This window comes from Psammomys obesus, unplaced genomic scaffold (assembly GCF_907164565.1).
Source record: "Psammomys obesus unplaced genomic scaffold, mPsaObe1.curated_primary_1811, whole genome shotgun sequence".
NCBI classification, from domain to species: Eukaryota; Metazoa; Chordata; class Mammalia; order Rodentia; family Muridae; genus Psammomys; species Psammomys obesus.
In genome coordinates, this window is record NW_026585895.1 from 15,196,510 (window position 1) to 15,219,409 (window position 22,900).

At 42.0% G+C, this 22,900-nt stretch overlaps 1 protein-coding gene across 2 annotated transcripts in view; it reads right to left on the reverse strand.

Annotated features, from left to right (window-relative positions):
* Cers6 (ceramide synthase 6) overlaps positions 1-22,900 on the reverse strand; it is a 240,961-nt gene that overhangs the window by 20,581 nt on the left and 197,480 nt on the right. For both annotated transcript variants that reach the window (XM_055600305.1, XM_055600304.1), the window contains exon 8: positions 19,603-19,709. In XM_055600305.1, the coding sequence (XP_055456280.1) occupies positions 19,603-19,709 (107 nt within the window). The remainder of the gene's footprint in view (positions 1-19,602; positions 19,710-22,900) is intronic.

Below are 22,900 nucleotides of genomic sequence, written 5' to 3' on the forward strand. Positions count from 1 at the left end.
TCTCAAACCCTTTATACAAAGGTCGGAGGAAGCTCCCAGCCTGCTGCCGTTCTACATCTCCACCTCGGCACGTCTTCGTCCCGGGTATCCCTCTTCTTTCTATGGCAGGAATAGGTGAGGCGGTCCCCACTTGAGGGGGCAGGCACAGTTTCCCAATCCTGGGTACGGTCTGGGCATCAGAGCTCCAAGAGTTCCCAGACATGTTCAATACCCTTCTTCCTGACATCTTTACATGGCCGGACTGTTAACGTGTGTCTATTTCATCTTAGGTCTTGGTCCAGGATCTCACCGTCACCCCTATGAAGCATAAACTTGGAAAGGTAAATGACCGAGTGCCCTGGGGAATCTGCCAAGCCCTTTTACATACCAGGGGCTAATGCTGGGGAGGGTGGTGGTTGTTTAGTTTTAATTTTAAGAAAGTGGGCAGTGGCTGAGAGACCCTCACAGTGGCCCACTGAATGTCCTTGCTGGACACTCAAATGGTCATATCCAGAACTAATCAGGGTTACTCCTCACACTTCCATGCAGTGTTTCTACCACAGGCATAATTTTCCAGTACACTGTGCCATGGTAACTGTCTTAGCGCCTGTTTACCACTAAGACTAGTTTTAGGGAAAGCGTTAGACATGCGACACAAAAAAGAAATGAGAAAATTAGGGCCCTGAAAATAGTTAATAGAAAGGTAGGCAATAACAGAGATGAAATTTCACATTGAGGCTAACAGGAGGTGACTCTGGAAGCTGCTTAGAGCGAACAGTGTAACAGGCAGAAGCAAAGTAAATTGCAACACCAACAAAGTGCTAATGCTGTGCGTTTTTATCATTACCCGCTGTGGCTGCTCTTCCTCTGCAGATTGAGACAAATGACAGTCAAATCCAAGCTCACTCTTTCCTTTTCTCACTGAGGCTGGGCCCTCGAGAACCACAGAGCAGCAGGTATGTGCTCACCCTTGAGAAGGGAACCTGTGTTGAAGCTTTCAGAGGCCAAATCTCACACCTTGGACGGGGGCTTGCAGCAAGGACCTGTGCTTAGAATGCTATTGCTGTTTGCCAAGCGATGCACTTAAAGATCTGTGAGTGACATAACCTGGAAGCATGCTTGCCTGTGGTCCAGAAAAATATTCCCCTTATTTATAGATAGTCTGCTGCCTTGTTAGCTCCACCCTGAGTCCCACAGTCATTGTTTGATGACTCTCCACACTGGTTTTCCATTTTCTTAAAGCTGTAAATCCACATATCAACTGCCAACTCTGTATTCTTTCTGGGCATTTCTGAGGTACTACCACAGTCAAATCTGTATTTATCGCTCATCCCGTTATATCCCTAACACCACCAGCACTGCTCTTCCGGCTGTATCATTAGCCACTGTAACTTCAGGGATGCACTGCTTTCTCCCCCACACTCTGCAGATAAATAAGGAGCGGCTAGAGTGAGTAGGTGATTCCAGTGCTGAGTGGGGTGACAGAGCCAGGCCTCAAACACACACAGGGCTCACAAGGCCTACTCTGCTAACCACCATCTTCTGTACCCTCACTAATGGCTTCAGTCCTCACAAAGCCATTTAAATCATTACCCTTCACGTATCAGTCTCTTTCTCACAGCCCCCTCCATTACTGGCTACATGCACTACCGACCTTCTAAACACCTCTGGTCCATGTACTGTGTGGTAGCACTCTGCCCTAATCCATCAGTCCTCCCAAGGCACTGTTCCCATTGTCTTCCATGTCTCCTATGAGATGCTGTTCCCGTTGACCAGAAACAGGAAGACAGTGGGAACAGTGAAATCATGTGGCTGTTAGGACGAGGCTGGTCAGATAATCTACGATGTGTTTAAAGTTAGACTATGGCCATAGGAAATCTCAGAGTTACTTAAGTCCACTGAGTACCCAGGAGGTGAACAGGCCCAGCCTTAAGATGGAGGCTTCAAAGGCAGTCCTCAGGGAAGCAGCACCTGGAGCTCAGCACAAGCTGCGTGTGGACCCGGGGATCCAGGGTGTCTCAGGGGATGGATCTTTACAGCACTCACCACACTGCAGCAAAATGACTCAGACCCACCTTCCAAGATACTCAACTTAAAAGTGTTTTTAGGATAAAGAGATTTTTTTCCATAATTAGAATAGTGGTAATGTTCTCTAATTCTGCAGATAATGCATTATTTCAAGGTATATAGACAATACTAAGGCACAAAGTCTTCTTTCTGGTTTTTCTTCAACCTGTGCTTGCTTAAGGCTTCCTTTCGTCTGCTGAGATCCAACGCTGAGTGAACAACATGCACATCAGAAGAAGCCTGTGGACTTTTCTCTCATCGTGTACCCAGCATACCTAACTTCTGGAAAAGGACAGAACTCATTTTCCCCTTGTTCTTCTTGTGACATATCAAACTTTTCAAAATCAGGACCTGGAGCTTAAGTCACAGCGCTCTAAAGTTTGGTTCTGCCATCTCTCTCATCTTCAACATCCTTTCCATACCATGCTGGGCAGGGGAATCATTTGCACCACGTAACATTTAACTGAGCATTTAATTATTTATGCTTAGCAGGAGTGAAATTTAACAGCAGCATAAAATGACAGCGAGTGAAAACTAAGGTGGGTGAATCCGTTGGTCCGTTTTGCTAACGCCTTTGAGCCGGGGAATAGGAATCTTTTGTTCTCTTGTCCTGTCCTAGTGCTCACCTCACTCACCTTTCAAAACGACAGCATCTTGTCACATAGAAAGTGATATAGTCCCTGGCACTGTAGTGTTTAACCTGTAAATACTTCACACTCCCCTGGCCTGCCGATCTTCAATGATGTTCACACCTAAAGACACTAACAGAGGTTCACACTTACCCAGTTGCCCCATTTGGATCTTGCTGTCAAGATGGTACTCAATGAATGTCTCTTTATAAACAGCTCAGAGGCTACTGTGTGCTGGGCTTGCTGGCCTGCTACCACAGTACCGCTTTAAGGACAAAGAAAAATAGCCTGTTCCTTAAATGCTGCTTAACACCGAATTCAGTTGGTGTGTGGGGGCTGAATGTCACATTCCTTCATTTTCTAGATCGAAGGTAAAGGACAAAGTCATTTGTACTAGCACACTGCGCTTATTTGCCAGTCATTTATTTAGCCCTGTCAATGGTCACGAATGCAGATACATTCATGCAGAATTCTGACTCCATCTGAACAATTCATTGGTTTTATATACCTCAAAAACTTACTTATAATCTCCCATTTCTTTTTACAAATTCTTGTGATGGCTGACATTAATGAATTTGAGAGAGGTGTACATTTTTATTGAAAAAAAAAAGGACATTTTTTTTTTTCCAAATGTTGCTGCAGAATATTTTCTTTCAGACATGAAAGAGAAAAGAGGGACCAGGTACTTGGGGGAGATGAAGAGTCTTTCAGTAAGCCAACACTGAATCTTCCAGTCTTGGCATGCAGCCTGTCTCTTGGGAGGCTTCTAATTGAATCAGTCTTGAAAGGCTTCCATTGTTTTTTTCCTCAGACCCTCTTATGGATTGCAGACACATTCACAGTGCGCGTGGGCTAGTGGAAGATGCTGGCATCCTATTCCTCAGTCTGGTCTCTGTCACAGTTGCTCACGCCTCTGAAGAGGCTGGCATGCTCTAGGGTCAAGAGGAGGTTAAGGCAAACAGGCGCGTGAAGCAATCGCTCTTCACAAGGAACAGAACAAAAGCGATGCCATCAGGTCTTTAAACAGCAGCGAAACTGTGGGCAAATTTCTGAACACACGAAAGACAGAGCTGCATGTCTCCCTGAGGAGGACCAGAGGCCAGGCGGTACAACAGACTCCTCTGGTTTCTGAGGGCCAGGAAAACTAGAGTAATGGGGACTGATGGGAAAGGGCAGGCACCAGGGGCATGTCACCAGCATGTCTCACACCTTCCTGCTGGCTCTCAAGGGGCTTTTACATATATTCTTACTTAAGACACACCAGATCCTTTTGTGAGAAAGCCTTTTACTTGCTTATAGTGGAGATAACAGAAGTAGGAAGAAAGAGTTATGAGCTAAGTGTACTGAACAAATCAGCATCAGGACTAAAGCTTAGACAGGACTTTTAATTCCTAGTCTAACACTATTTCTTCATTAGCTCAGCTAAGGTACTTAAAAAAAAAATCCATCACACCTAAGCTATGGGGAAAGAGCTTTCAAAAACCCATGGCCAGGGTATAGTCAATGCTTCAACCTAGCAATGCACAGCAAAGACACTCATGCACTATGTATACATACGTGTGTGTGTAATATATATACACATATGTACATATATGTGTGCATGTACATAGATACACACTCATCACTTCATCACTATTTGATTCAGATGACAGTGATAGTTTTAATAACTGGACAATAATTAAGATAAATGTAGATACGTATTGTCTTTCATTTTTATCCTTTTGGAAATTAGTGTATACCCTATTCAGATTCACCGTAGCCCTTCCGAGCACAGCTTGGTTTTGCTGATACCGTCTGCATCCTCTTTCCCTCTCTGGCCTCTTTCCTTTCAGCAGTTTCCTGTCGCCCCCTAAGCCACTTGTGGTTATTTATGATTTATTAGCTATTTGCTTATGGGGCCAAGGTATTATTCCCTCTCGTCAGCCTTTCTTGCAAGTTCTTCAAATTTTTTTCAAACTGCAACTTCTACAAATTTGACTGGTTTTTTTTTTTTTGTTTTTGTTTTTTGTTTTTGTTTTGCAAAACACCGAACTCAGTGTTTGATTTACTTTGCTCATTTTTTTCTTTCCTTCTGAGCTGTCGGCCTAGAAAAGCATTTCTCAGGTGGTGTGGTGACAAAAACCTCACCAGCAGTTGATGTGCTGCGTCCAGAAATGGCTTTCCTTGGAGGCTCACGCTCTTGAAGCCCTCAAGTTGTTTGATTATAAATAATTTTGCAAATTAACTGGAAGAAACAGAATTGGGGTGTCAGCTACTTCCTCCCAGAGAGTTTATACAGAGTTTCAGGAGGCAGAAATGATATCTAAGTCTACCAAGGCCACAGCTGAATATATATATTTGTTAAAATCATTAGCTGATACTGGGCTGCAGCAGCGGTGACTGCTTTGAAAAGGCCTACCAGAGCTACAAAGTCCAGTGCTGCCTCAAGAATCAACACGCCACACTGTGGAGGAAGACATATTGGTCTTGGCAGGCAGCAGCGCACACACACACAGTGAGGAGCTGGTTTAAATGAGGAAGCATGTGCACAGGCACTTTGGTCTGGGGGCAAATGATTTTCAGGTTTTCTTGCACCGGGCCCAAGTTTTGTTTTAAAGTACTGCTCTACCTTATACTTAAGAAGCTGAAATTCCAGCGCCGTTTGCTAGGATAGTAATTACATGCAAGCGGGAGAGGTTTTTAAAGTCAACAATAAATGCCTTGTGCTGTGAAAATCGCAGCTTGACTCCCACATTCATTTTGTAGCAGGAGGCATGAAATGAATCGGCCCTTTTGAATTCTTCCCCAAATGCAATCCAGATGCGTACAGACATATCACTAAATATAAACTTAATTGCTTTTTAAAAATTTCTGGCCCACTGCTAAGCAACTTTTATACCAAAGTGCTTGATGTAGGATGAGTTCTTTATTGTTGCTGACTTTCAGAATAAGATTAAGTGGGTTTTGAAGTGGAAATTTCTGGTTTTTTGAAGACTCAGTTTTGTCATGTGATGTTTTGCTGGAGGCTGGCTTATGCGAGAGCACGTGATGTTTTGCTGTGAGCTCTCTCGTTCAAGGGGCATGACTTTGGCCAGCTGAGAACATCTGTGGGTAGACTTTGAGGAGAAGAGATATAGAGAGGCCCACAGCACAGTGAGACATGGCTTTTTGGATTGACATCACAGCACTGATCTTTGTGCTTTCACACTTGACTCAGTAGAGAGAAATGTTCCAGAGAGCCTCTTGGGGCAATCCAACTGAGTTTAGTGGCTTTCGCTGACTTCGTGTAGCTGCCTGGTGTTGGCCTTTGGACTGTGTGGCTGGTATCCTGACGACTGAGTTTAGTAATCCCCTAAAGACCCATCGACCCTAATTAGGAAGAAGTAGATAAAAGAGATCTACAGCCCTTTTCAGGGGGTTGGAAGGGAGGTAAAGGTGTTTAAGAACCTTAACTAAAGTAGGTTTGGGGAAAAATCTCAGCCTGCAGGGTTTCTCTGAGTGAAAACTTAAGGGTATGTAGAAGAGACCTGAGCAAATGTCCTCCCAAATACAATCTGATCAACCCTGATGCTGAAAGATGGGCTCTCACTGATATGCTTGTATCTTTCATAAGTTCTTTCACTTTTAAAGTGACACAGGGCATGCCAAGCACACAAGCCCCCCAGATCTCCCGTCATAACACAGCTTTCCATTTGGCAGCAAGGAACACGGGTAACTGGCAGGCTCCAGCCGCAGTACCTAGGACATGCCCCATGTTTGAGCTGACGCATGGCCTTCCTGGCTGCTGGTCACCATCTTTCTTTGCCTCCACAGGTTGCCAACTTTTAAAACAAGTAGGCCATGTTTACTAACCCTCCTTAACTACCAAGTGCCCCCTAGCCTCCAAGTCCCCTGCAGTCATGGCTTTCCTACTAGTATTTCCTACTAGAAGTTCATGATCTCTTCTAATTGCCAAACTGTAGGATCCAGACACTTCAGAACCAGAACCTATCTAACACCTCTTCCAATCCTTCCGTTGACATGTGAAGAAAAAGATCCAGTTTCAAAATCAGCAGTGACTACACTGATTAGTCTTGCTTTCCTCTCAAGTGTTCAAGCTTTCAGTTTGGATGTCTGGCTGATATGTATTTGATATATCGCTACATGTATCAAGTACACATGTATTACACGAACCTACCTGTCTGTAGCAAGTACAAACAAAGCAAACAACAGATCACTTTATAAATTCATTGTGTGGGAAAAGTAGGCCAGAGACAGAATAAACAACACTATGAGGGGAGTTATTTTTAGGATACGGCAAACTTTCAATACCTCCCCCAAGCCTTTGAAATATGGATAGGAAAGAAAGGACACAAGTTGTCTGATACAGGCAACCCCAACTCCAGGCCCCTAGACATTGCACCTGATATGGAATTCAGCACAACTCTTCGTGGACACAGCCTTTGGGGAGAACCAATGGTTACAGGGGGATTAGGGAGAAGGCACAGCCTCAGAAGAGAGGGAGAGTGACTGCTGCTTTCGGAATGCTTCTACCTCGCACACTGAAATGTGGAGGCCACCTTTATCACAACAACTCCCAAATCAAGATACAGAATGGATGACAGAACTCTCTGGCAAGAGGCACCAGCACCAGGCACAGCATATGGTCCTGGGCACACAGAGAGGAGACATGGTTCCTGCCTTGCTGGAATTTATTTCTAAGTGTCAAAGGGTGAACAAAGAGCTAATGATTATTAAATACCACTAGGGCTGTGCTTCAGACAGATGTCATGTGGCTGCCGTAGAGAGTACACAGGACCTCTCTAAGTTTAAATTAGACAAAAAATGCAATCATTCGTTCAGGAGGAGAGGAGAGAGTGAGGCTCCACCAATATCTCACTACTTAGCCATCTGTTTTCTCTGCTCCTTTTCCCAGTAGCTTTAACCTATTTCTGGGAACTACTGTAAGCTTAATGCAAAGCGAAGGGTGCTGACCCTTTTCCACAAAGTGCTGACTTTGCAAATCATGCTCATAATGTAATGTAGTTTTCCTGGAACAGTGGTAATTTCAAGACCTTTTCCACAGAGCCATTTCCAGAGCTTCACCCCCGCACCCTGAGTTGATGGAGGAGGACAAGCTCAAATGCTGCCTTCATGGCAACTTAAAACGTCCTTTGCTTTATCACAGGGCTTGAGTATAGTAGCAGACACGAGAAACAACACCCTTCTGTTCCTACCAAAGATGAGGAAACCTGGTGAGCTAAAATCTCAACGAATGGAAGTGCATTAATTAACGTAGCGAGTAACCATGTTCTTGTTTTGTTTACTTGTTATTGGTTAAAATGCTTAATAATAAAACCATTTAAAACACTTTACTATTTGATGGTTGACATTCTTAAGGCTAGTTAAAAATATCATCATCCTCATTATTATTAGTGTGTGTGCGTGTGTGTGATGTTCGTGTGTGTCATGCTAATGTGTAGTAACATGTTCCATGGCATGTGTGTGAAGGCCAGAAAACAACCCTATGGCATCTGTTCTATTCTTAAGCCAGCTCTTCTAAATGCTGTGACCCTTTAATACAGTTCCTTATGTTATGGTGACCTCCAATCATAAAATTGTTTTTTGTTGCTACTTCACAACTGTAATTTGCTAGTGTCATGAATCATACTGCAAATTTCTGTGTTTTCTGATGGTCTTAGGCGACCCCTGTGAAAGGGTCATTTGGTTTCTGGGAGGGGCCCTGACCCATAGAACTGCTGCCTCAAACATTTCTGTGGGTTCTAGGGGTCAAACTCAGGCCACTAGGCTTGCGTACTGTGCACCTTGGCCTTGCTGAGCCACCTCTGACAGCAGTTCTGACTGCCGACGTCAACAGGTGTGGTCGGTAGCATGAAACAGAAGTGACCCAGCGCTTCCTAGATGTACTGGAAAGCGTTCCTATGTATGTTATTATTTGATTAATACCCAATGCTGGGCAGTAAAATCACAGTTAATAGAAATTCCATTTCATTAGCTATCTTTCACTGAATTTATATTTCAATTATAAAGATAATCAAAAACTCTTAATTAAGACAGTACCTCTTAGCTGCTCAGAATCTTAAAAGACTTGGGACTAACACTGGCCACTAGCAATGGAATATGGTTAATACTATTTCTCTGGACTTGCTCCTTACTCCTTTTGGACAAGTTTTAATAAATATTTCAATGACTTCTACCAAAAACATTTCCTCATAACTATCAAATACATAACTCAAATAATGCGTTGGCCACCAACATATCATATTAAATATCCATCTATTTAATGAAAACGCATTTTAAGGCATCAGTTAGAACTATATGGGACACAAAGACAAGGAAGACAAAAGGAGTGCATGAGAATTCAGTGTGAGCTTCTAGCCTGTTCATTCAAAAGAAGAGTGAAGACAAGTTGGGTGGGGAATGGTAACCACCAATTTGAGGTTGGCCTGGGAAGGATGGAGGAGCGGAACACTTACATCATTAATTCTGTGTTGGGAGTGTTGCCAAATACTCTGCATTGTCTTGTTGATGAAAGTTACCACAGGCCTGGGAGTATACCTCCCCTCCACGCCGCCACTATATGAAGAGTTAGCAGCCACATGTGTTTTGGTAAAGGCAGATAAAGCTTGCTGAGGAACACCTTGAGGCTAAATGCAGTTAGCACATCACTTCCTGCCCCCAACTGTCTTATCTTACTTAAATTGTGAACTCTTAATTCTGAGTCAAAAATCTTAATGGCCAAGTCAAAGAGCTGGTAACATCCTTCCTTAAAGGACCAGATAGTATGTATATGGTGCTGTGTGGGTGACCACTGCTGTAGCTTCTCAATAGTGACGCTGCCGTAGAGAGAAGCCACAGATAGCGTGTGACAGATGGGCAAGGCTGTGTGCTGACAAAATGTTATAGAAATGGGCTATCTGCTGACTTGTCCTACAGGCTGGGGTTTAGCCTGTCAGTGTGGGATTTAATTAAAGTTGCAATGAGACAAAGTCTCTCACAGCATTTGCACGCAACTGGCTCACCTCAAGAAGGCACTATCAGACATGAATGTTATTAAAAACGTGCCAAGTTACCAATCTACCAAAGTATTTCTAGGTTTCATCCTTATCTTTCTGATCCATTGAACGCAGAACAACACCACTACAAATTTGCGAGCACAGTTATCAAGGGTTTTCAGGAGGGAGAGGAGAAGCTGTTCCAAGTTTATAAACTGAGACTAATCTGCTTCTTATCAGCTGTTCAGAGAAGCATGTAAGCCATGCTCCTTAGAAAGCTGCATTTTCAGAAATGAATCAAAGAAAAGGCTGACATGCCACTCTGCTCTGCATTTAGATGGGTTTTAAGTCTTATAAAAGAAAATGGTGAGACCCCAGCAGGAAGTAGCTGTTTGTGAAGGCCAATGTTTCTGCTATGCTGATACTGAGGGTGAAGGATGGTGGGAATTTTCCTAGAACGAAGGCTTTGCTCTTTGGGATGTACACGGAGCTATAAAACTTACCCAGGCCATGCAGAGGTCCTGGCAACAATGCATGACCATCCTTGGCTGACTAATGAACATGAATCTGAGACTTAACGAGGCGAGAAGTAGCCTAACACATAACCCGCTGACCGTGTGAGAATCTGTGAACAGCAACAGTGATCTCTGATGTCTTGACTTAGGTCATTTGGACTCTGGGAGAGTAATGTGAAGCAGTGCACGGTCAATACCGCATGCTCCCTGAGTTCTCAGAGAAGACATGACTGAAGTAGGACAGAGTGGGTATCAGGACTGGAGAAAGTGTTTCAGAAGTTTATTTCAGAGGCACTTATGGCTCAGTAGATAACATAAAATCAAGTTGGCAATGATGGGACTTTCATTTTAACAGTAATGACATTTGAAAAAAATGCTACTCAGATGGTACCTTTACTAAATTACTACCTAAAACAATAGCTTACTCACTCCTTAGTCATTCTAATAAGATAGACACTTACTATTTAACTGCTGAAGCGATAGGTATGTAGAAACTGTATGCCTGGTCTGCAGACCCATAAAGGGGAGGAATACAATTCAAGGCCAATATTTTCTTAGCTGCATCACATTACTTCTCCTTCAGAGTCCTTCGGGATTTCCCATTTTCATCACTAGATTCTAAGTCGTGGGTAGATGGTGATAATGTTTATAATATGATTTGAAGGCTAAAGCAGAGTGACAAGAAACCACTTTTAAATGACATTTTATTTGACAAATAGTCAAAAGGTCTGTCTTTCTTGGTGGCCTTAAAAATATGGTATTCTGTTGCAGGAAGAAAAAATGAAGAACAGTAAGGGTTGGTTGAACTGATATTAGGAGATCAGAGCCAGACAGCTTAGGTGAATCACTGATGAAATAATTCAAGTTCTTCTGTATCCGGTGAATACCACAAAGATTAGGGAGATCAAGTAAGCAAATAGATGTGAAGTCATTTAAAATTAAAGTGTAGTTTTGAGCAAAGTATCGTGATAGGTGCTGTCATGAGACTGCGCACAGCCCACTTCAAGCCAAACTGAGATCACAGCTTCATAAAATGTGGGAAGTAGTAGGAACTTGATGGGTTACACACCAATGGAGTACAGGGAAAAAAGGGGAATCAATGAAAAGGGTCATGGCTTCCAATGATGGGAGGGCTTAGTCTCAAAAAGGATCAGTGAGTGCCCAAAGGCTGGCATTCTCACATTTTTGACTCAGGGGAAACCAAGTAGACATAATTTACTAGACTTTATGAAAGAGGAGCCATTAAGCTAATACCTGTTCTTGAACGATGGTCCTATAAGAATGAACCTCATCTGGGTCCCCAGTGGTTACCAGTTTGATGGTAGAAGTGCAACAAGTATTGGATATGTATTCCTGGGCTGTTGGAACATAGATTGCAATGTGAAATCTTTCAAAGCATGTCATTATTAGACCTTGTTTGAATTTTATCCTGATTATATACAAAGTCATAAGCATGTATTCGGAAGAGGTACAAATATGGATGTCTTTCTAACTGTAACACTCTTGGAGTTTCCTAAATTTGTAGATGCCATTTGATAAAGGAGGAATCAAACTATACACAAATGTATTAGAAAGTAAAACCTACATGATAAGTCCTGAACTATTCCATTAATGGTTTGATAAAAGCAGTGAAGTAATAAAACACTTGCTATGGCTCTCCTACCCTTATGCTTAGTCACAAGCATGAAAGCATTACCGAGCAAAGTTATTACTGAGAATGGAAAATGAAGGCCAATTACTCTGGCCTGCAGGATGCTCTTATTACGAACTTACAATTCCAGGGTTTTAGGTTCATAAAATTGTGAGATGGTACATTAGCAGAGTACATGATCTGTATAATTGAAGAAATCCAGGATACTGTTAACAAGATCATTTCAGTGTCTTCCTATACTATCACCCCAAGACCATTACTTTGGAATAACAATGTATTACTAATTTAGATAGTATGAGAACTTACATTTTGAAAAGCTGATATAACTCCCAGATAGCTGACAGAATAAAATTCAGAATTAGAGAAGAAAAGGCTGAAAGCTGTGAAAGAGGGGACTGAAAGAATTTATAATATTCATCGTGATAACCCTAGGAAGGAGGGCTGTCAGGGTTTTCTTTCTTTGGTCCCTGTGAGGTGTGCATGATCTGTGGTGTGGAACAGGAGTCAGGGTTAGAACAAGCACTGAAGCACAGGACGCTCACGTGGCAACCACTGCTCTGTAGACATGGAGGATGTTGCCTTTGGAGGATCTCCTTTTGTTGAAATTATGCATGCAGTGGCTAAATTAAGTAAGATTTTTCTCATCTCCCCATCCTACAGACCAGTAAAAATAAAAGTCCCACTACGGGCTGCTGGAATAGGATTGTGCATTCTGCAGGGCCAACAGTTGCACACAGTGGATATAAATTTTGGGAGTGAGTCATGTCCTGGGAACAGCAAGACAAGGGGCTGTCTAGAGTGAAACAACATGAGACAATGATGTCATTACAAAAGTACCAGATGTCCAGATCTCTTCTCCTGACCAATGTGGGGTGGGGCTGGAAAGGGGCCCAGATATCCCCTGAATAGACATTATTAGCACTTTCTGGGGCAATATCTCAGCTTTGAGAGAGGAGGATAGGGCAGATAAATGCATCACCGTTCTTGGCTCATTAGGCTAGAGAGTTCTCCAATGGGACGGATGAGTCAGTTTGGACAAAAGAGAATAGATTCCAAGAGGAGAAATGAAGTCAAGCCAGTTAAGAGTAAGGGCAGAAAATGAGGACAATGACAAAAAGTATCACATGATGGAGACAATCACAGTAAAAGCAACAACCCATTAAGAAATGGGCTAGTCACACTGTAACACACATAACCCACAAGATAGAAAGACAATCCAATCAAAAGTGAATAAGAGATTTGAATAAAGTCAAAGCCATAATAGGATGACACTTCCTTTCCTTCAGAATTCAGTAATAACTCTAAATGTTAATGGCCTCAACCCTCCAATCAAAAATCGGCACTACATGGATTAAGAAAATCTTAATCTGTTTGTCTACAAAAAGGTCATTTTACCTGGCACAATAGTGGTACAAACGCTACAGGAGTCACCAGTAACTGATCACATTTCTAAAGACTGGATTTAAGGTCCACACTCCATGAGAGGAAATCCAGACCTGCTGCTGCTAAAGTAGCCAAGAACCAAGATTAAGCTGTGTGCCCTAGGGAAAGCCACTACTATTATTCTGTTAAAGAAACATAGCAAGAACGTGACTCTCAATGACATATTGCAATACCCAAAGGTCAGCACATTGATTCACCCTTATCAGAGAAGCTTCTTCTTGAAACACAGAGACCCACAACTGGACGATGGACATGACTTTGCAAGGGACTCTGGAGCACTCAACCTAAGTGGGATGTCTTTATTAAACTCCTTCCCCCTTCAGGGCTTAGAAATCTATGTGAAAGAAAGGGTTGGACTATTCTAAGAGCCAGAGGTAGTGGATAACTCCAATGCAATATCATTATCCAGGCTCAACAGGATGGATACACATATGAACTCACAAAGACTGTCATAGCATGCATAGAACTTGCACATGCTCACATCAGACAAAATACCAACACTGAGAAAGGGAGATGGACAGAAAGTCCCATCCTTAACCAAGACACTATTTGCAACTAATACATGCTGGAAAAGGAAAAAAAAAATCAGTTTTTTTTTCCAATGGAGTGTCACTAGATACATCAAACATGTACCAGGGCAGGCCAATACAAAAAGACCCAATGGGTAGTTTTGTACACATTTTGTGTTGTTTTGGTATTTTTTGGTCTTACTTTCTTGTGTGTTTTGATTTTCATTTTCCAGAGAGAAAGAGAGAGAGAACACATCAAGATTGGTGGAGAGGAGGATTTGGGATTTGGGGAAGGGGAAGAATATGATCAAAATATATTGTATGAATTTTTAAAAAAAATAAAATTAAATAAAAACAGAAACTCAGCTTTAAAGATAGGTACCTTAAAGAGAAATGATAAAAAAAAAGTTATCCCAAATGGGCTCAAGAAACAAGCATGCATCCTAATATTTGACATAATAGAATCAGAAGAGACAAAGAAGAGTACTTCATTCTAACCAAGGGATTAGTTAGCGATCTGTTAATTGGGAATCACAATACTAAACGTATATGCACCAAACTGTGCTGAAATAGCATAATAAAGGAATTAAAGATAGATATTAACACAATCCCAGTAAGAGTAAGTGATATCAGGACCCCACTTTCTCCAATACATAGGCCATCTATACAAAACAAATACTCAGAGTAACCTCAGAATTAAATGACTTTTTACATCAAACAGATCTAACAGGTATCTACAGAACATTCGACCCAAGCACCAGAGATTATACATTCTACTCAGCAGCACATGGAAGACTCTCTAAGACTACACGCAGGGACACAAAACTCATGGCAAGAACTCATTATTGAATGATGACTGGGTCAAAGAAGAGATCAAAATATTCCTGGAACAAAATGTAAAATGAAAACACAACAGAGTGAAACCTCTGAGTCACACTGAAGGCAGTACTAAGCCCAGAGGGACAGCAAAACCTACCTCTGGCCTACGGGCAAAATGCTGACAGTGTATAACAGAAAATGCCCACCACAGCTTTCTTCCCCCAGAAATTTATGACCTGAAGACTGTTCCCCTACAGAGACTGCTCTTATGCAATTAGCTAAACCTGCCTCCTTGTTCCATTGTATAGAATAACTCTTACTCATCTGTATATAATAATCACTCCCCCTTGTTCAGCATTGTGCAATAACCACAACCATTCAACTGTATACAAGAAACACCAAAACTTGTAAAAAAATGAAAAGCAGTAGTAAAAGGGAAATGTATCTAAGTGACTACAATAAAGCCACAAAGAGACTAGATAAATTAATCAGTGATGCAACATGATGACAGGGATCTTCACTTATCTTTTTTAAGACATGAACACTCAACACGATGATATAAATTAAGCAGTGGAATAAAAACCTGGGGCCTACACCCTCGTTTAAATTTCCCTAATAACTACTCCATTATGTGGCTCATAATAGACGGGAGTTGTTGCAGCCAGTGGACTTAACATCAGTGAAGATGCCAGACATCAGGAAACATGCAGAATGCAGTCGCCACCATTGGCTGTGGTAGAAGTCTTTTCTAGAACTGTCCCATCTAGTGTGCTAGCTGCACCCTGGCAATGAGCACTCTGCACGTAGCTAAACTTTCAACGAACGGCAACGTGAACTATTAGCTCTAAAGATGCACTGTAAAAGAACGCAAGTATCTCAATACTCTTAATGTGGACTAACTTAACATATTGATGCATGAAATGGCATTATTTTGAATATGCCAAGTCAAATAAGTAAGCTCTTTTAGTGGATACCACTCTTGAGCATGGCTCCTAGAAAATATAAGATTCCCATGAAGACCACATGTGGTTCTCTGGAAGGATGTGTAACAGACAAGTGAAGAGCAGAGAGGTTCTCACAGTGTGGCATACCCCAGCTGACCATATTATTTGGACAGCAGAGTCCTTCAGCACAGGGAACTCTTTAAATACTGCGTGGCAATCCAAAAGCCATGGATGTCACCAGCTAGCTATCTGATGACATGCTTGCTGCAACCTGCCTGCCAGGTATGTCTCCTATTATATTTTCAAAGTGTCTCCATTTATAATTTTCTTTGTTCTGTTAAGGTAAAAATTTCATGAAAAGATTACCATGTTAGAACATAGTTCAGGGATAACCGAGTCTGGTCCTGGGCCACAGCAACTCATATTTGGCTTCAGAATAAACTGTCTCTTTCTCTTTAAAAAGAAAATCAAGTAGCTATTTTTCAGATACACCCCATCTGATATAATATATTATTTAGCCAACAGAGCCCTTCAGTATATGCAGTAAGATGATTTAAATATGAAATATTTCTATTACTGATATTCCCCAAGTGCTTAGAAAAATAATGCACAACTTGTAGCTTCCTCTTTCAAGCTATCAACCAGAATACTTACAGGACCTGTAGGAATTTACGCTGTGAGTCTCCCCCGAGGAAAACTTCCTATCTAACTGAACATTCAGTAGGTAGGTCATTCTAATTGCCTAATATATGCATTATAAGTCCTCACCAAATACATAAAAATGGCAGGACTTCTGAGTTATAATTTATACCTTTATATATAAAAAAAGTAAATTGCAGACATATGAGATTGGCAATATCTCCCCAAATCTAGCTTTGGAGTTTCATTTTATCCCTCTCTGTCTTTTTTTTAAGTAGTCTACATTGAACTTTGGTCCTCGCAGATGTCCTGCAAGTGCTCTACCACTAAGCTATATCCCCAGCTTCCTCCTCTTCCTCCTTCATTTCTCCTCTCTTTCCTTCTGAGAACAAGTCACGGTTACTCTGAACCAAGCAGGTTGGCTCTGAACTTGGGTCCTCCTGTCTCGGTCTCTCCAGTGATTAGGATTATAGGAGTGCATCAACCATTCCTGCCTGCCTGTCTTCTTAGTCTTGCTTCTATATGTACAGAAGGTGCCTAAGACAACAGGGTCATCCTGCTTTACACAGGACTTTGAGCAGGGTTCACTCTGAGAGGCTACATAATTGAGTATCAAGCACGCTGTACTGGAAAGCGACATGTACCAAGTAGCTTGACCTTAGGGAAAGGGAGTGTCCAGATAGACAGCAGCCCCCATGCGTACTGGATCACTACCGGGCAAGGTGGAAGACAGGCTTAAAGTTCATGCCAGGGCATGAGGTGGGTGTACCAAATAGTATACGCTGTTACTTCTCATGATGAGCTTAGACGTTCATGTCAGGAGGAGTCCATGGGAAACAAACGAAGGAAAACAACACATAGGAAGAGCTGAAGGAGTTACAGACACCTTCTGCACACCCTGGAGAGCTGTCTACTCAAGGTGGCACATGCATGTATCCTGTTCCCCACAGGGCACTTCTCTGAGCAAAGGAAGAAGTCACATATACCACAGACTGACGGAGCCATTCATCCTCCCCTTAGAAAGCATGTGCATGCAAGGCTCACACACAAGAGTTTAGGAATCCTTGGCTTATAGAAGTTAAAAAGACCCAAACGGCATTTTATAAAAGAAAGCAGCTTTTCCCCCTGGATGTCAAAAAGCAATACTTGACCTGGAAAGCTGACTGAACTTATGAACAGAGGCAGGCAGGAGGAGCTGGCAGTTGATAGCTAAAAGGTCTTTCCCCAGACTGTGCTTTCCTAATTCCAATGGAGCTTTAAAATAATTTTATGATGTCAAATATTTAAAATACTCTGTTATTGCTCTTTTAGTGAAAGGGTTAAATAACAACGATGTCCATTACGTTGTGGCAATGGATGCAGGATCAAGACACATCATCAAGGCACCGACCTGACTTCCTGGGTGCATCTGAAAAGATTTCTCTTCGCTCGCTGCACGACTGTCATGGCAGTGAGCGCGACTATTTCTTATATTACATGAAGTAGAAAGTTGTTTTCCATAAGTTGCTTTTCAAAAACTCTGCTACTGCATGGGACACGGTACAGGAGCCCCAGTATTTGCAAGGGGTTTATGCTTGGTTATAGAGACTTTCTAAGCAGCTAACAGGGAGTCCCAGCAGGCACCCCTCTGAGTGTTCTCACTGACAGTGGGATAGGATAGGTCCTGTGGACCTATGGTCTCAGTGATTCAGCAATGCTTCAACTTCAAGAGGGTTTACGTGTTGACTGGAGGGAAGAGAGGCAGGTGTGTCTCTATCTTATCTCGCTCTCTGAAAGGAAAGCAGCAAATCAAATTATGTAGGTGATGCCTGTTTCTTTAAGAGTCAGATTCTTAGTCATCTGAAAATGCTTCCAGTTGTTCCAAGAACCTGCCCTTACATTTTGTTTGAATTTCTTCTTTAAATTTTTATGACTAGTCACGGTAATAATTTTGAAAGACACCCCCGACTCTGAAATAATTATAGACACATCATACTTAAAATTACCCCAGTGTTCACTATCTACATTCATGTTCAACTGTAAGGCTTTAATAAATGTCTGTTGCCAACATAAGATATTGCTGCTTGAAGATTATTAACCCAAGTGTCCAAAGGGCTGTGCGCCTCAAGGAGAAGCATGTGTGTCTGCCCTGTGGCTTAAAAAGGTTTGGTGTGTCAATAATTCGTCAATGCAATCCTATGGATACAGCTACTCACTAAAAGCCCTGACTTAATGGCTGTTTACTTTTTTGCAGGGCACCGTTGGGTCTTCAAGTATCATTACATCTTCCTGTTCCTACTTTATGCACTTCCTACGGCTCAAATTTCCCATTCAAATTGATCTTTCACAATGAGAGGGAGGGAAGGGAAAAGCTACCATCAATGGTAGAGGGTTCCTTCTCCCCACCCCCAGATTAAGTATGAGGAGGCTGACAACAGACCTACAGAAGTTTGTCAAACGTCAACATTCCGCTATGCCTTTTTCTTAGCTCTTTAATAAGGCAAGAGCCACCTAGCCGTTAAGGAGACACAGAGAATTTCAGGGTTAAAGTTCTGCTTTCCATTCCTCTTCTGCTGTAAACACAGCTGATGAAGAGATTTTTTTTAGCACAGTGTTTTCAAACTTCAGTGTGCAGTACAATCACCATCAAGATTTAGGAGGACACAACTCATTGGGCCTTATCTGTCGACTTTCTGACTTACTGGGCTGAAGCAGGGCCCAGGAACCTGTGTTATCTCTTGAGTTCCCAGGCAATGCTACTTCTGGCCTACTCCTGCAGAACTGTGCTTCCTTTCTCAGCTCAGACCTCCAGGGCAAAGGTTCTTAAGTCATAGTCTAGACTAGTGTCTAAGAGAGAAGTGAGCTTCTGTGGCTTCATTAGCCACGTCCTGCTCTAACAGATGCAGTACAAAGTATTAGTAAAGTTGGCCATGGCCACACCAGCCCAAATGCACCTGATCTCCTCAAAATATTACAAGAGTAGAAAACTCTCTTGAAAGAAGAGATGAAGTGCTGTGTGTGCAGTGTGTTCGTATGTGTGGTGGTACACATTTGTATGTGTGTGTGTGTGTGTGTACACGCATGAACCATCTGACAACCGTGTCATTTTTAAAAAGATCTTTCAAGGTAGGGTCTCTGACTGGTCTAAAATTCATCAATTAGCTAGGCTGGCTGGCTAGGGAGCCCCAGGGACCCTTCTGTTTCCACTTCCCCAGGGCTAGAATTACAACCATGTGCTGCCATGGGTGCAAGGCCCTCATGATTGCAAGACAAACACTGTCCCAACAGAAGCATCACCCCCACCCCCCCGTCCCATTGAGCTGTTTCTTCAGTTGCTCCTCTATGGACATCAGCAAACTCACAAAGGAATTTAGAATATAATCCAGGAGGAGAGTGTCTGCGAAGCTTCCTTGGAGGGGTTGCCTTTAATCAAAAAGAAGACTGTCACACTCACCAGAGAGGAAACAGGCCCATCCGTGTGATGATAAAAACCATGGCAAACATGACAAACAGGAGATCACACATTTTCTGAAATTTGGCATAGTTTGCCATTTTGGCAGCCTAAAAGAGGAAGGAACACAAACTCACTTAGTTAAAAACTGATAAGGAAAGTTTCCTTCAGTATGCATGAGCCCCCAATGATGTATAGCTTGCCACACGCACAAGAGTACCTGCTACCTAAAAACAGCACATACCACACGGCAGCATCATAAATTCCCCAAAAGTTGAGTGAAATGCAGCAATAACCACCGCCACAGAATTGATAGAGTATTTACCAGCTGGAAAAAAATTCAACTATGTGGCTGCTTTTAGGAAAAGAGAGGGCAAATAAGAAACCTCTGTATTGTATTTTGATATTAGCAGGCCAGAGAAATAAAGACGGAGATCACATAACAGATCCTCACTGCGCCCTGAGTGTGTGACCCCGGAGTCTTCTCACACGTGTCTTCCCTTCTACTCTGAGGCTTGCACTCTCTCTGACAATCACGGAGGAGGTGCTTTGGGAAGACGACGGGTTCCCAGCTTATTCTTACAAACTTAGAGATGAGGACAGTGTCATGACTCCGCCCTGTGAGTGAATCGATCTCAGTAGGATTTCTATTCATATTTCAGGCTCATTTTCTAGATAAAATTTATTAATGCTCCAATGTCTGCAGGAAATACTTCCACAGTTGATGACAGCAGTTTCCATGACTTTTTCTTTTCTTTTTTTAATGCTATAAATTAGTCTAGGGAGTCAGCCACACTGCTTTCTCTATCATCACTTTTTAAGATGACTCTAAGTAAGAGCCGGTGGGCCAGGATGTCGAATCCTTCTTTCTCACTTCTTGCCATTTTGCGGCGTGCACAGCACCCACACACTGTTAGAAACCGCACATCTCTTCTGCAACACAACATTGCTTTCTATGTGGTGGAAAATTAATTACTGGAAAAGACTGTTGATAGCATCCTTGGAGATATTCGTTTAACAGTGCCAAGCAGTGCACAAAGCTATGAGCGAAATGTGTCTTAAGAGGAAATATCCATCACCCGAGTGGAAGTCAGGATTACGAGCTTTTAATTTTGTGAATGCCTGAAGTGTAACATCATGAGTTACATTAAAAGAAATGTACTTCCAGCCTTCTTCTGGTTAGGTAGGACCAGCAAGCCCCTTTTCTTTTACATTCATCCATCCGGCAACCAATCTCTGGCAGCAACTTGCGAGAGATGTGTATGCTAGGAACACTATTTTGTAATTTCATTAACTGGACATTTCCAAACATTATCTATGATGTCAAAAAAGAATCCTGGTTATGAAAACCTTTTGCTTTTAAGACACATTCTTGAATTCTTGGATTAGCTATCTCTTCTGGATGAAAGTAGCGGATGGTAATTCAACCAGTATCTCCTCTATCACAGCTCTAGCCAAACTGCATGCCAGGGACTTCCACAGGAATTAACATTGGCTGAAGGTTCAGAATTAATTTCCACACATAGGCTGCTGCACAAATGTCCACTTCTAAGCACACACAGGATATAATCAAGTTATAATAGAATTTCAGAAGACTTGTGTAGTAAAAAGTCCATTAACATTTACTATTAATACATATAATTATTACAGGAGTAATTATTTAACCCGCTATTATAGAAGTAAAAGTACACAGATACCTGTTATATTTTTAATATACCTATACACTGAAACTGGGCAGAAACTAACCTCCAAAGCTATCTTGATATCTCCCAGTTCCATGTCCCATGCCATTTGCTCTAATCATGCCTATCTGGGCTACTTCCCATCCTTAATTCCCATAAGTACTTGCACGTGTTTCCGTCTGCGTTGCTTCTCTCCACCTGCCAATCCTCACAGCGGGCCCCCCCCCCCCCCCCCGGCCACGTGCTTCTTGTTCATGCTAACTCACAGCAATCGCTTTCTTCCTGACTCCTCTCCTGTCTCTCCTCCCCTCTCCCGAGATCCTCCTGTCCTCCAAGCCACAAACCTTAGCTCTGCCTGCCTCTCTTCTGCTCAACTCAGGTGTAGGCACTTCTCTCTAGCCAGTCAGGGATAATCTGGAGCAAGGTCACACAGCATTGCTTGGTTTACGTGGGTTTGTAGAATAGTAAGAATCTCGGGGCACAAGCAATTAACATCTGAATACATGGTGGAGCCAGATCAACCACCACAGTTCCCCCTTTCTGTCTAATTAAAAAGGCATTTTTTTTATAATAAACAATATACAGTAAGAACAATTATGAAACAATCAGGAAAACCATATGTAAAAGTTACATTAACCATGGTTAGCTTATTTGTATTCGGCAGCCTTGAAGAAAATATTATCTGTCCTATCTTGGTGAGTCAAAAGTTTTGCAGTTTTGTAACCTAAAGGCGCCTTTCTAGACCTTAGAACATCTTCTTAACTCCTAACCAACTCCTATTACATAGATTTATCCTTTTAAAGACATCCTGAATGAAGTTTAGCTTGAATAATCATGGTCACAAACTATCTTCTGACTTATGTAACCCAGAAGGACTACTGTGGTTTCATAACCTTCAGGGGACCAGAACTTTTGGTGAGGTTTTGCACTCAGTTCAAACTTAACTTACTATCTCTCTGAAAGATTAAATGTCTACATTTGTAGCTCTGATTGCAAGAACAGATTATCACCAAGGATTCATCTGTCTTCGTAGCAAATGAACTATGACCCAGCAGGGAAAAGAAAAGAATGACTCCCAGAGTCACTTCTATGCAAACTCTGTACTTTTCTTTTTACATTAATTTTGACCAGTTATAAAATTTCTTAGCATGAAGTGAAAAGACTTACTTATGCACATAACATTACTGAGATTAACTCTGAAAGCAGTAAATTCTTTTTTCATATTATTTTATTATTGTTGAATATATTAAAGCAGCAAATTGTTTATATACCTTTGGTATAAAATTTACAGCTCATATACCCCTTTCACTCTTAAAGGCCACTAGGATAATATTTATCAAAAATTAAACTGCTTACTTGTATTATGACTGCTAAACTGGGTTATACACAGTTTTCAGGTAAATCAGTGTGACTCTTAGAACAGAAAATCTATTAAAAGAATGATTTTTCTGTTATAAAATCAACTATTCAAATGTGGACTGGTCAAGGCTTCCGGCTCCCTCTGAGTCAATGAAGCTAACACAGCTCACCCTATACACACATTTTCACACCATTCTGAAGTCTCGGGTTTGCCCGTTTCACACACTAAGTAACACCTGGTGGTTTGAAAGCACCACCCA